The sequence below is a fragment of the Mustelus asterias genome, chromosome 11 (genome assembly GCF_964213995.1).
Source record: "Mustelus asterias chromosome 11, sMusAst1.hap1.1, whole genome shotgun sequence".
NCBI lineage: Eukaryota > Metazoa > Chordata > Chondrichthyes > Carcharhiniformes > Triakidae > Mustelus > Mustelus asterias.
In genome coordinates this window covers 86,218,931-86,232,246 of record NC_135811.1, presented here as the reverse complement: position 1 = coordinate 86,232,246, position 13,316 = coordinate 86,218,931, and the positions used below count along the sequence as shown (strand labels likewise).

The following is a 13,316-nucleotide window of genomic DNA, read 5'->3' as shown; positions in this document are numbered from 1 at the left end:
CAAAGTTTGTTAAGACAAAGTCATTTTAGACAAAGAAATAAAATGCAGCTAGCTCTTACAAATTAAATTAACGGAGGAAGAAGTTTTAATGCCTAGCCTGCATTTTCTTTTTTTTTTCTTAAATAAACATCTTGCAAACTTTTATCTGGTGATTATAATTAATGAGCAACTTTACATTGAAACATACAAGCTGAACTAAATAGACCGGTCGAGCAACTTGAAATTAAAGTCAAATCTATCAATTTAAAAAGTAGGTTTTAAGTACAAGATATTATGTAGGTCAGCATATGCAGATAAATACGTGTTTAGGTCTATTTAATCCAGCCAACACTACCAACCATGCATGACTATGAACTCCAGTTAACTTTGGGGCCAATAGGCTGTAGAGAGTTTTTAAAAGCTGAGAGGTTAAAAACATGATTCATTTTATCTGAGGCCTTGCTGTCTTACTTGTAGTCTGGGTTATCAACTGATACCGCATCTTTCATGGTGGGAAATAGGATAATCTCGCACAGTATATGTGAACCATTACTGATGACCATTCAGATAATCCTATGCAGTGAAGTTCAAACTTTTGTTTCATTAGAACATAAGAAATATGAGAAGCAGTAGACCATGTAGCCTTGCAAGACCACTTTGCCATTAAATACAATTGTGGCTGGTTTTCATTCTCAATTCCATTTACCTCCATATTCACAATTCCAAGAGACGAAAAATATCTATTAATTACTTGGATATATTCAACAATTAAACATCACAACTCTGGAGTAGAGAATTTGAAAGATTCACAACCCTCTGAATGGATACATTTCTCCTCACCTCAGTCGTATATGATTGACCCCTTATCCTGAAACCGTGCCCAAATTCTAGATTACCTCGCCAGTGGAAACAAGCTCTTAGTGTCAATCCTGTCAAACCCCTTCAGAATCTTGTATGAGACAACCAGTTATTCTCCTAACTCAAGAGGGGAAAGGATAAGTTTACTCAGGCTGTCATCATCAGACAACCCTCTCATCCCTGGAACCAATTGAGTGAACCTACAATGTATGACCTCCTTCTTTAGATATGGAGACCAAAACTGTGCACTGTACTCCAGGTGTGGTCACACCAAAGCCTATGTAATTGCAGCCAGACTTGTGTGTTCTTGTACTCCAGTCCCTTTACAATTAAGGTCAACATGCCACTTATATTCCTTATTGCTTGCTGTACCTGCATGCGAACTTCCTTGTGCAAGTATCCAAAGTTTTTCTGAACATTAACATACAAAAGTTCCACTTTTTAAAAAATCTGCTTTTTTATTCTTAATACCAAGGTGAACAACCTTATACATATCCACATTACACTCCCTTTGCTATCTTGTTGCCTACTCACTTGTTTTATACATAGATTATTTAAGATGACATTATATGTGGTTCAACAATTGTGCTACCCCAGCTTTTATGACAAATGATGGGAATTCAAAACAAAGATTTGCAAGTTTGCGGATGATACTAAGATTGCCGGAGTTGTGGATAGTGATGAAGATTGTCAGAGGATACAGATAGGGTGAAAAATTGGGCAGAGAAATGGCAGATGGAATTTAATCTGGACAAATTCAAGGTGATGTATTTCGGTAGATCCAATTCAGGTAGGAGCTATAAAATAAATGACAGAATCATCAGGAGCATAGACACACAGAGAGATCTGGGGGTTCAGATCCAAAGATCCTTGAAAGTAGCAGCACAGGTGGAAAAAGTGGTGAAGAACGCATCTGGCATGCATCAGATGAGGCATCGAGTATAAAAGTAGGCAAATTATGTTACAGTTGTATAAAACACTGGTTAGGCCACATTTGGAATACTGTGTCCAATTCTGATCACCACACTACCAGCAGGACGTGGAGGCTTTGGAGAGAGTACAGAAAAGGTTTACCAGGATGTTGCCTGGTATGGAGGGTATTAGCTATGAGGAGAGATTGAATAAACTGGGATTGTTCTCCCTGGAAAGAAAGAGGCTCGGGGTGACCTGATAAAAGTTTATAAAATTATGAGAGGTATAGATAGGGTGAACAGTTGGAAGCTTTTTCCCAGGGCAGAAATGGCAATTACAAGGGGGCACAAGTTCAAGATAAGGGGGGAAAGGTTCAGTGGAGATGTGCGGGGAAGTTTTTTTTTACACAGAGGGTGGTGGGGGCCTGGAATGCATTGCCAAGTGAGGTGGTTGAGGTAGTTACATTAGCCACATTTAAGACTCATCTTGACAAGCATATGAACAAACGGGGAATAGATGGATATAAACAGTTGGTCTAGATAGGACAATGTGATCGGCGCAGGCTTGGAAGGCCGAAGGGTCTGTTCCTGTGCTGTACTGTTCTTTGCTCTTTCTTTGTTCTTTTTGTTTTTAGCTTGGCATTTTAAAAATAACTGTTTCCTTGCAGGTGGAATTTGGACTGAGTATAAATATGGTAAACTACAGTTTTAGTATCACAAAGTGCATGTTACAAATTCATCCTGACAATTAAGGGCAGCTAAAGGACATATTTAAATTATTTTCTTTCACCAAATTTTTCTTCTCTTCTTGAATGTAGTGGTTTATGGTGCAACAAGCCATCGTTAGTACCTCAACCATCAAATGACCGTTATTCAGAATAAAAGCTACTCAACATGGCAAGTGTCAAGACTCATGAACTACAACAAACATGCCTATTTTCATAAACTGATCACAAAGAACAGGACTTCTCAGCCAAATCCAGCCTCATTCTTGTAAAAAGACTGACACTTCCACATTTTTCTGCTGCTAACACTTTCACAGGGAGCTGGGGTCAGGCCCAGGTTGTTGACTCTCTGTTGATCAGCAAACTGGTTAAAGAGCAGCTCTGTAAGACCCCAAAATTGTACTGGCTTTTTGTTTTAAACAAAGGAGGTGAGTTTTCCACCTAGGAAGTTTACAGACTGTGAGCTGGGGAGACCAGCCTACGATTGACTCTTGTTCTCTTCCTGTCTCGCCTTGGGTACTGTCGAAGCCCATGGATATTAATTTATAATTCTGGCCAAATTTTCAAATTTCCCTCTTTTCCACTAACACCAAGCTTCTTATTGTTTTTCCACTATTGATGGGCCCTCATTTAGCCCCTACAATTTTCTCCACCCTCTGCTTTTTTAAAAAAAAGATAAATTCCTAAAATACTTCTCTTCTACAGTACCTTACAATCCAAACCTGTTTATTTCAATAACGTAATCGCCTACCTAGCAGCCATTGTTCTGCACTCTTCAATTTGAAGCAGTGTGAACTGTGTTCTTGTACAAACAGTACTGTAGAATTGGAAATAGTTGTTGATTGGCACAAGAGCAGTGAACCTTCACTGAGTATCTAATTTTCTACATGACCATAAGCATTTGTCAAACTATTTCAAATAAAAATAATGATTAAACCTGATCACTGAAACTGATATTTGAAATATTTACAATTGAAAGCATAGTGACACATCAAGTATCACAATTCTGAGAAACATGCCGGATGGAACAAAGTTCTTTACCTGATAGTTGATATTCATATGCTCAAGTAATTCAAATTTAAAAGTGATAATAGGTACTTCACCACATATAAATGTATTTTAAAATATCACATTAAGCTGGAACATTTGGGTTAGGTTTAACCTATCAGAGAGCAGGTGTTTGTCAATAGTAATGTGGTGGGAGGGCAGATCTTTCTTTAACACGCGGGGATAATAGATATTTTAAAAAGATTTGTAGAAGGACTTTGAAAGTTCTGACCTTTTAGAGATTAAATAAATCGCTAATGAGATTTATAAATCAATCTATATTGATGTGTTCAAAAAATAGACGCTCATAATTTTTTATACCAAATGTCTTGATTTTTAAGAGTTTTTAGAGATGATGGAGTTGGCATTATTGCTACAAATGACATCACAATCATGTCCCTATCTGTCATCAACAAAAGCACTCCAGCATATATCATCAGATCATTACCTGGAGCAGAAACAAGGCTTCCCCTTATTAGGGCTGCTGAGGTCAACTGTATCACACCTCCCACTAACCCAACTGCAACCAGCTAACTAACACAGGCTGAAATCAAATCTGGGAACTTTATGATATATTTGATTTAGCTATTCATCGATTGAACAAGTCACTTGGAGATCTTCAAAGCTTTTTCGTTTCACTTTACAAAAGGACATTTTGTGTTAATTTTACATAATCTTTTTGACTGTAGAAGAAACTACCAGTCTGATAATTTTAGACAAACTTTTATCAGCCATTAAATCTTACTTAACTGTCCTCCTACAATTATGTACCTTGAGAACTCTGGCTGTTTCGTAATGAAGATCTGGTTAATCTGGTAGATCTTCGTGGTTGTCCATCACTCTCAGAGCTATCTGTATGGTCCAGATCAGCAGAGAAGTCAGAATCTTCCGTGCCCTCAGAGCTGCTGCCTGCCTGACGCTGAAATAGAATGCACAAAGGAAAAACTGCTTAAAAATACTGTACACATATGTTCTCAATAGTTAGCTATTAGGAGGGGCAAGGGTTGACAGGATCACTATGTTCTATTTAACTAATAACCTGATACAAATAAGTTAGTGTGAGATTCCTTTGTCTATGTTGCCAAGGTGAAATTGAGCTCAAGGTAATGGGATAAAGTTTTCTTCCCTACTCACTCTTAAGTGTCCTACATGAAATTAACTTGGCTACTCTCAACTGAATGCCTCTTGGAAATAGGGACACAGCACAAAGCTGCAATAATTTGACATAAATTGGCAAAGTCCATTCAAAGGGTCCAAACAATAGTGAGAAAGAGAAAAGTTCACAGTAGCAAAGCAAGGTATGAACATATTGCTGGTAGAAATGTATGTAGTTGGAAAAGAGCAGAATTAGCATTATTATATATTTAGCTAATAACGCACTTGACCCAAAAGAGTTCTTGTGGTGCATCCTGGGTTCGAGTCCCAATCCATGACTTGATGTGGCCAACAACTATCAACTTGCAAAATCCTTCCAACATGCCAATGGCAGGCGATAAGAGTGGGAGAGACACTGGATCAGTCATGTCTTGGTGTGGAGTGGCATCCCTTAAGCTATAAGCCTCTGGTGACAGGTTAGCAACTTGTTCCAGTTAAAACTCACTATGGAATCAGATTTATGTACCAGTAGGTGTGGGAAGAGAAACGACACATGACCCAATCATCCTGAAAATTTATTGTGAGTTATTAAAAATAACAATGTTTGGCTGACTCAGACAAAAACATTCCCATCAATAAGTATCCTTCCTCATATTTCTTGATGTCTCAGCAGTCTTTGGCATAGTCAACCACACCACCTTCCTCACAATGCCTCCTCTCGCTTCTCCAGCTCAGTGGAACTGCCCTTCTTTGGTCTTACTATTATCCAATTGTAGCATTCTGGCTTACCTTCCCAATCTTGGATGATTATATTTGAAGTCCCACTCCAAAGATCAATCCTTGGTAACCTATTCCTCATTGACATGCTACCCCTGGACAACATCACCATGGACAGGGGGTCAGCTTTCAAAGTATACTGACAACAAACTAGCTCAACCTCTCCTGACCCCGCCAATGTCTTTGGTGCTGGATGGTGTGCCTGACACCCAGTCTTGGATGAGCCACAATTTATTTCATTTTATCATTACGAAGGAGTGAATGTTTGTGGATGTGGTGCTAAACAAATAGGTTGCTTTCTACTGGATGGTTTTGAGCTTCTTGAGTTTTGTTGGAGCTGGACTTTTCCAGGCAAGTGCAGAACATTCCATCACGCTCCTGACTTATGCCTTGTAGATGGTGGACAAGCTTTGAGGAGTCAAGAGGTGAGTTAGTCACTGCAAGATTCCTATTTTCTGATCTGCTCTTGCAGTCATGATATTTATATGTTTGGTCCAGTTCAGTTGCTGGTCATTTGTAACTCCCAGAATGTTGATAATGGGGGATTCATAGCATGGGGGTCATGCTATTGACTGTCATGGGGTGATTGTTATATTCTCTCTTGTTTGAGATGGTCATTGCTTGGCACTTGTGTGGCACGAATGTTACTTTCAACTTGTCAGCCCAAGCCTGGATATTGTCCAGATCTTGCTGCATTTGGACATAGACTGCTTCATTATCTGAAGAGTCGCAAATGGTGCTCAACATGGTGCAAACATCATTGAACATCCTACTTCTGACCTTATGATAGAACTGAGATGATTTAACCGCAACAATCTTCCTTTGTGCTAGGTATGACTCCAACCAGTGAAGATTGACTGCAGTTTTGCGAAGGCTACTTGATGCTACACTTGGTCAAATGCTGCCTGGATGTTAAAGGCAGTCACTCTCACCTCATCTGGCGTGGAGATGCTGGCGTTGGACTGGGGTGGGCACAGTAGGAAGTCTCACAGCACCAGGTTAAAATCCAACAGATTTATTTGGTAGCACGAGCTTTTGGAGCGTTGGTCCTTCATCAGGTGAGTTCACAAATAAACCTGTTGGACTTTAACCTGGTGTTGTGAGACTTCTCACTGTGCTCACTTCCAGAGTTCAGCTCTTTTGTCCATGTATAGACCAAGGCTGTAATGAGGTCAGGAGCTGAATGATTCTGGTGGAATCAAAACTGAGCATCAGTGAGCAGGTTATTACTATGCAAGTGTTACTTGATAGCACTATGATGATCCCTTCCGTCACTTTATTGATGATTGAGAGTAGACTAATGGGGTGATAATTGGCCAGGTTGGATTTGTCCTGTTTCTTGTGTACAGGACATATCTGGGTAATTTTCCAAATTGCCGGGTAGATACCAGTGTTGTAGCTGTACTGGAAAAGCTTGGCTTGAGACACAGCAAGTTTAAAAGTTTAAAGTTTATTTTATCAGTGTCACAAGTAGGCTTACATTAATGCTTTTCAAACAGACCAACATTACGTTGAAATTGGAAATCTATTTTCAAAAATTGTCTCATAACCTTAAATTATATAAGAAATGCCTATACTTCTACCAGTGTGCATCACCAATACCCAACTGCACCCACTTTAGAACTAACACTGGAGGGTTACACAGAAGTTTTCCTATCATAGGCCTAATGGAATAATTCATTATGGTTACAATCAGCCTGGTAAACTTAGGTCATCAGGTGCATAAATCCTTTATATAAGTTAGTCGACTGAGAAAAGCTATGCTGCAAACTGGTCACTTCTCAACTGTTTTAAACAAGCAATTAGCAACAAATCTGGCAATAAGTTCTAACTGAGAAAATACTGCAAATTTAAGATGTCTCCCTTGCTCCCCCAATGTATCAGCATGCTTTTCCAGTGACCAGCTGACCCACACAGATCCCATGTGTGATTGCTGTGTTGAGTTAGCTACCATCAGGCAGGCAGCAGCAGGATATTTTGGCCCCAAGAGCCACTGGGCTAGGGAGGAAAAATGAAAGCTGGGGCAGGGACAGAGACAGAAAAACAGTCAAAACTCTTGCTGCTGGTCTCTATTTAGTTTGCGCAAGGACATGTTCACCATTCACCCATTTTTAAATAACCTGCTTAGAATATTAAAGGATGAATGTGAATGATGACAAATTGGATATGGTCCAAGAAACATTTAGCGCCAATAATATACATGCACAGTTGGAGAATAGTCTGGAAAGAAAAAGAAAAATTGCATGAAAAAGATACAAGATTCTCTCTTCAGGTTACATATATACCAAGGTCTTAGGAGCCTTGATAAACTTGACACTCAACATAGCAAGCTATGCAGAGCATTATTCAGACCATGCACTTAATATTGCATCAGGTTCCAGAGCAAAAAAACAAGGAAGACACTGAAACCTTAGATATAGAGCACAGAAAAGCCACAAAGTTGATCACTGGTGTTAGAAATATGAATGATGAGAAAGACGGAAGAAACTTGAACTTTTCAGCCGAGTAAGAAGAGGTCTCAAAGGTGACCATATACAGATATAGAAGGTTGTTAATGTCATGGGAAATATAAGCTCAGAACTTTATTTTAAGTAATTTATCGTAAAATAAAGAGAGACTTTATAAAAAGGCAATTTTGGGGCTGTTATCAGGAAATTGTTCTTAACATAACATGGTCAATATGCAGAACAGGTTTTCTTATAAAGCACTAAAGTGAAAACCGGAAATCACTTAAACAATTAGAAGGTGTAATACTTTAGTATAGGGGGATGAATTAAGATGTGTCAAATGCTCTTTTTCACCCATAATTATCATGTAACCTATGTGACTATTTGATGGAGTATGTTTCCTATTTAACTACCAAGAATATGGGCTGGGGCATTTCAGGAGGCTATAGAATTTGATTTGACCTATTTTGTCACATGTATTAGTATACAGTGAAAAGTATTGTTTCCTCCGTGCTATACAGACAAAGCATACCGCTCATAGAGAAGGAAACGAGAGAGTGCAGAATGTAGTGTTACAGTCATAGCTATGGTGTAGAGAAAGATCAACTTAATGCAAAGTAGGTCCATTCAAAAGCAGAGAAGAAGCTGCTCTTGAGTTGGTTGATACGTGACCTCACATTTTTGTATCTTTTTCCCGACGCAGGAAGGTGGAAGAGAGTATGTCCCGGAGTGCGTGGGGTCCTTAATTATGCTGGCTGCTTTGCCGAGGCAGCGGGAAGTGTAGACAGAGTCAATTCATGGGAGGCTGGTTTGCGTGATGGATTAGGCTACATTCACGACCTTTTGTAGTTTCTTGCGGTCCTGGGCAGAACAGGAGCCATAATTGGACTTTAGGAGAGGGATGATAAATATATATTCCAACTAGTTAAGTGAATCTGGAATATAAATTTAAGTAACTTTTTGTTTCACCAGAATTATCCTTCAGATTCAATTAATTCCCTAAACATTTGCTTTGTGGAAATGCTTGTAATGACTAAATATTAAGAAAACTTTGTGATTCAGAAAACAACTATGAATATTCTCTGATCTGAAAAACAAGTTCCAGAAGAAATAAAGATTGCAGTTTCTTCAGTCTTCTTTCCAATACATTTTTTTAATCAATAGTTTTCTAACTGGCTGCAGACATGACATTTGAACACATATGGCAAGTTACACTTTAGGGGGAAAATTGAAATGCCCATGACAAATGCTCACACTGTAATAATTGGTATGTCTTTTAAGGTACCAACTTAAGCAGCATAAAATAATTCAGCAGGTTTTGTACATTTGCATGTTTCTTCCCACTCCCCAAAAATCTTTAGAATTACTCAATGAGGGCGGCACGGTAGCACAGTGGTTAGCACTGCTGCTTCACAGCTCCAGGGGCCTGGGTTCGATTCCCGGCTTGGGTCACTGTCTGTGTGGAGTTTGCACATTCTCCTCGTGTCTGCGTGGGTTTCCTCCGGGTGCTCCGGTTTCCTCACACAGTCCAAAGATGTGCGGGTTAGGTTGATTGGCCATGCTAAAATTGCCCTTAGTGTCCTGAGATGCATAGGTTAGAGAGATTAGTGGGTAAATATAAAGGGATATGGGGGTAGGGCCTGGGTGGGATTGTGGTCGGTGCAGACTCGATGGGCCGAATGGCCTCTTTCTGTGCTGTAGGGTTTCTATTTCTATTTCAATAGTGGTTACACAGAGGCAACTTAAGTCAAGTGATTGAAGCAGAAACAGAGGAAAGGGACAATCTTACTGGATAAGCTACTTTTGTTATGTATTCTAGAATAAAGTCAATAAAATCAAAAGAGTTATGCTGTTGTGGTTCTGAACATCAGAAATAATCAGTTTAATTCTAATAAATGTAATGAAGAAAGATAATAAGAAACTGGAGTCGGCTATTCAGCCCTTAAGCCTGTTCCCACATTCAATAAGATCATGCCTGATCTGACTGTAGCTTTAACTCCAGACTCCTGCCTGTATCTATAAGCTTGACTCCCTTGTTGGTCAAAAATCCAAAGTCCGCCAAATCTTTTCCCATTCGCTTACCCTACTTACATCATTTTATGTCCTCCTCATAACTTGCTTTTTTACTTTATGGCATCAGAAAATTTTGTTTCCATGTACTCAGTTCCTTCCTCCAACTCATTCTAGACTGTAAATAGTTGAGGCCTCAGTCCTTAGCCCCTGTGGCACTCTACTAGTTACAACTTGCCAACCTGAAAATGACCCATTTATTCTGACCCTCTGCTTCCTATTAGCTAACCAAGCTATTATCCTACCTCCAACACAATGAGCTCCTACTTCTGTTATAACCTCTTATGTGGCATCTTACCATAAACCTTTTGGAAATCAACATAAGCCACATTTACTAGTTATCCATTATCCTTGACGCTTATTTCTTCAAAACTATCATAAATTAGTCAAACACGATTTCCTTTTCACAAAACCAAATAGACCTAATTGTATTATGATTTTCTAAACATCCTGCTATTACCTCCTTAATAATGGATTCTCCCTTGAGTAAGGAGACCAGAACTGTTCGCAGTATTCCAGATATGGTCTCAAATAAGGCCCTGTACAGCTGTAGCAACACCCCCCTACTTTCATACTCCATTCCTCTTGTAATAAAGGCCAATATTCCATTTACCTTCCCAATCAGGACAGAGTTTGGGCTAACTGGTCTAAAGTTTCCTGCTTTCTGTCTCCCCCTCTTTCTTGAATAGATGTGTTGCATTTGCAGTTTTCCAATTGCTAGGACCTTTCCAAAAACCAGAGAATTTTGGAAAATTACAACCAATGCATTCACTATGTCTGCAGCCAATTATTTTTAGATCCTAAGATACAGATCAGCGACGTGGGACTTGTCAGCCTTCAGTCCAAGTAGTTTTCCCAGTACTTTTTTTCCCCCAAGCAATCGTGCTTGCTTTAAGTTCCTCCCTCCCCTTTCCACCTTCTGTGAGGACTGATACAAAATACATGCTCAATGCTTCTGCCATTTCCTCATTTCCCATTATTAATTTCCTAGTCTTACTATCTAAGGGCCAGTGTTCATTTCAGCTACTCTTTTCCTTCTGATACACTTGTAGAAACTTTTACTGCTTGGTTTTATATTTTTAGCTTTCTTTCTCTATTCTCTTAATTTTTTTCTGGTTTTCTTTGCTGGTTTCTAAAATATGTCCAATCTCTTGACCTACCACTAATCTTCACAGTACTGTACACATTTTCTTTCAATTTGATACTAGTCTTAATTTGATTAGTTAGCCACAGATGGTGCATCCTTTTCAGAGTTTTTCTTCCTCAATAAAATATATCTTTGTAGAAAGTTATAAAATATCTCCTTACTGCAATGCAAAACTGCAATATTTTATCCTGGATTCCCCAATCAAAAGGCATAGTGTTTAAGTATGGACTGTGGTACATAACAGAACAAAAAGATAATAAGCAAGAGAATCTTTTTTAAAAGTGGAAAATTGAGCAGCCAAATGTGCAACAGATGTCATGAATATTCTAGCTCCCCCAATCCCTAATTAGATTTTTCCTTCATTATCTAAATGCATCTGAGGCATCCCTACGTCGGTGGTGCAATTCACTAAAGAGTGCCCAAAGGGCAACTGAATTCATGCAATTCTCACATAAACTTATGACTGGTTCAGTGTCCTATAGAAAATTGCATATCAGCTGTGGTGTCAACAAAATATGGGTCCTTTTGCAGCAAGGTGGAGTGCAAAGTATAATGTGCACATAAGCATACTACAAAAATAAAATATACTCCTGATGATGATCAAAATGAAATAGATGTTAATCTTCACCTTTAGTTTCACTGCAACAGGTTGGAATACCACATCATGATACACAGAGGTGACATGGTGGCACAGTGATTAGCATTGCCGCCTCACAGCGCCACTGGCTTTGATTCCCGGCTTGGGTCACTGTCTGTGCGGAGTCTACACGTTCTACCTGTGTCTGCGTGGGTTTCCTCCAGGTGCTCCGGTTTCCTCCCACAGTCCGAAAGACGTGCTGGTTAGGTGCATTGGCCATGCTAAATTCTCCCTCAGTGTACCCGAACAGGCGCCGCAGTGTGGCGACTAGGAGATTTTCACAGTAACTTCATTGTGCTGTTAATGCAAGCCTACTTGTCACAATAATAATTAAATTTCATAAAACTTCCAACAGATAATCTATAAGATTTTGAATTTGCGATAACTACATTCTAAGTCTTCTGTTATAAATCAAACATGTTGCTCAAGAACACCCCCAAAACAGAAAATATGCCAAAAGGATGGAGGTTGAGAGATTTGTGAAGGTGAAAGAACAACTACTGGGCCATTATCAATCATAAATCATGAAGAATTCTCCAGAAACATCAGCTAAATGCTCTAAGCAAAATTAAACATTCTCCAATAAATGTAATGTTTAAGTCACAATTACACACTGCAGTATGCTTTGAAGACTCTTTCTCAACATCACTGTAAATCATCATCGGTCAAGAAGGGAGTGAATTTGTAAAACTCATTCACTTGAATATGCAGGCAACAATGGAGTTAGCAAAAGACAAGCAAACATGTTAAAAACAAAGACAAGCCATTCAGAAGAACAGTTTGGAAACACCATCACACAAAAGGTGAGCCCGTCCACCTCAATTTATAATTCTAAATCTGAAATGAATATATTTTTGACAGTTAAAAGATATAAAAGAATGCGGAGGCATTGAAGGTGGATGAAGTCAAAGAACAGATCAGCCATGATCCCACTGAATGGCAGTACAAACTCGAAAAGCTAAATAGCATATACCTGTTGCTACATGCCTATGAAATGTGACTGCACAAAGAGGAGTAAGTAGGAGGGAAATTAAATCAAACCGGAAGATGAAAAGAATAGATAGAACATTCATAAAAATAAGAAAATCAAAGGAGAAAGGCATTTACAAGCACGGCAAAAGAACAGCATGGCAAAAACATAAGTGGGGAAGGAAATAAATAAATGGGAAGGATTGTGGTTTAGCACTGCTTCAGAGTACACTGCATAGAAATGACTACGGCTGCACTCCAGCAAGATCTCATGGTAACCTTCAAACAGTGCTTCATCACCCCAACAAATACTGTTCTCACCTCAACAACTGAAGGTATATTTAACTTTCCACACATCAAACTCGCTTCACAGCTGCCAGATTGCCGAAGTGCCTCTATTCCTCTAAAAAAAACCTCTATCGCTACCATTTCTTGTTCCATAACTGCAGCACTTTTTCCATTAACCTATCAAACCTTTTTACGCAAAACGATTTTTGTTTAGTTTGAAACGGAAATACTCACAGCCAGCATATTGATGGCATAATTGTGTAACTTTATACTAAAGCGCAACATCCTGCTAAACAAATCAGAGCTGTCCCAATTACCTAGAATTAAACAAAAAAAGCAACTTTATTTTGATTCTGTTCTGATGAG

The 13,316-nt window shown here is 39.0% G+C and overlaps 1 protein-coding gene across 2 annotated transcripts in view; it reads right to left on the bottom strand.

The window, feature by feature from the left end:
• The window catches only part of kat7b (K(lysine) acetyltransferase 7b), an 84,970-nt gene that overhangs the window by 51,523 nt on the left and 20,131 nt on the right, over positions 1-13,316 (bottom strand). For both annotated transcript variants that reach the window (XM_078223884.1, XM_078223885.1), the window contains exon 3: positions 4,292-4,439. In XM_078223884.1, coding sequence (XP_078080010.1) covers positions 4,292-4,439 — 148 coding nt within the window. The remainder of the gene's footprint in view (positions 1-4,291; positions 4,440-13,316) is intronic.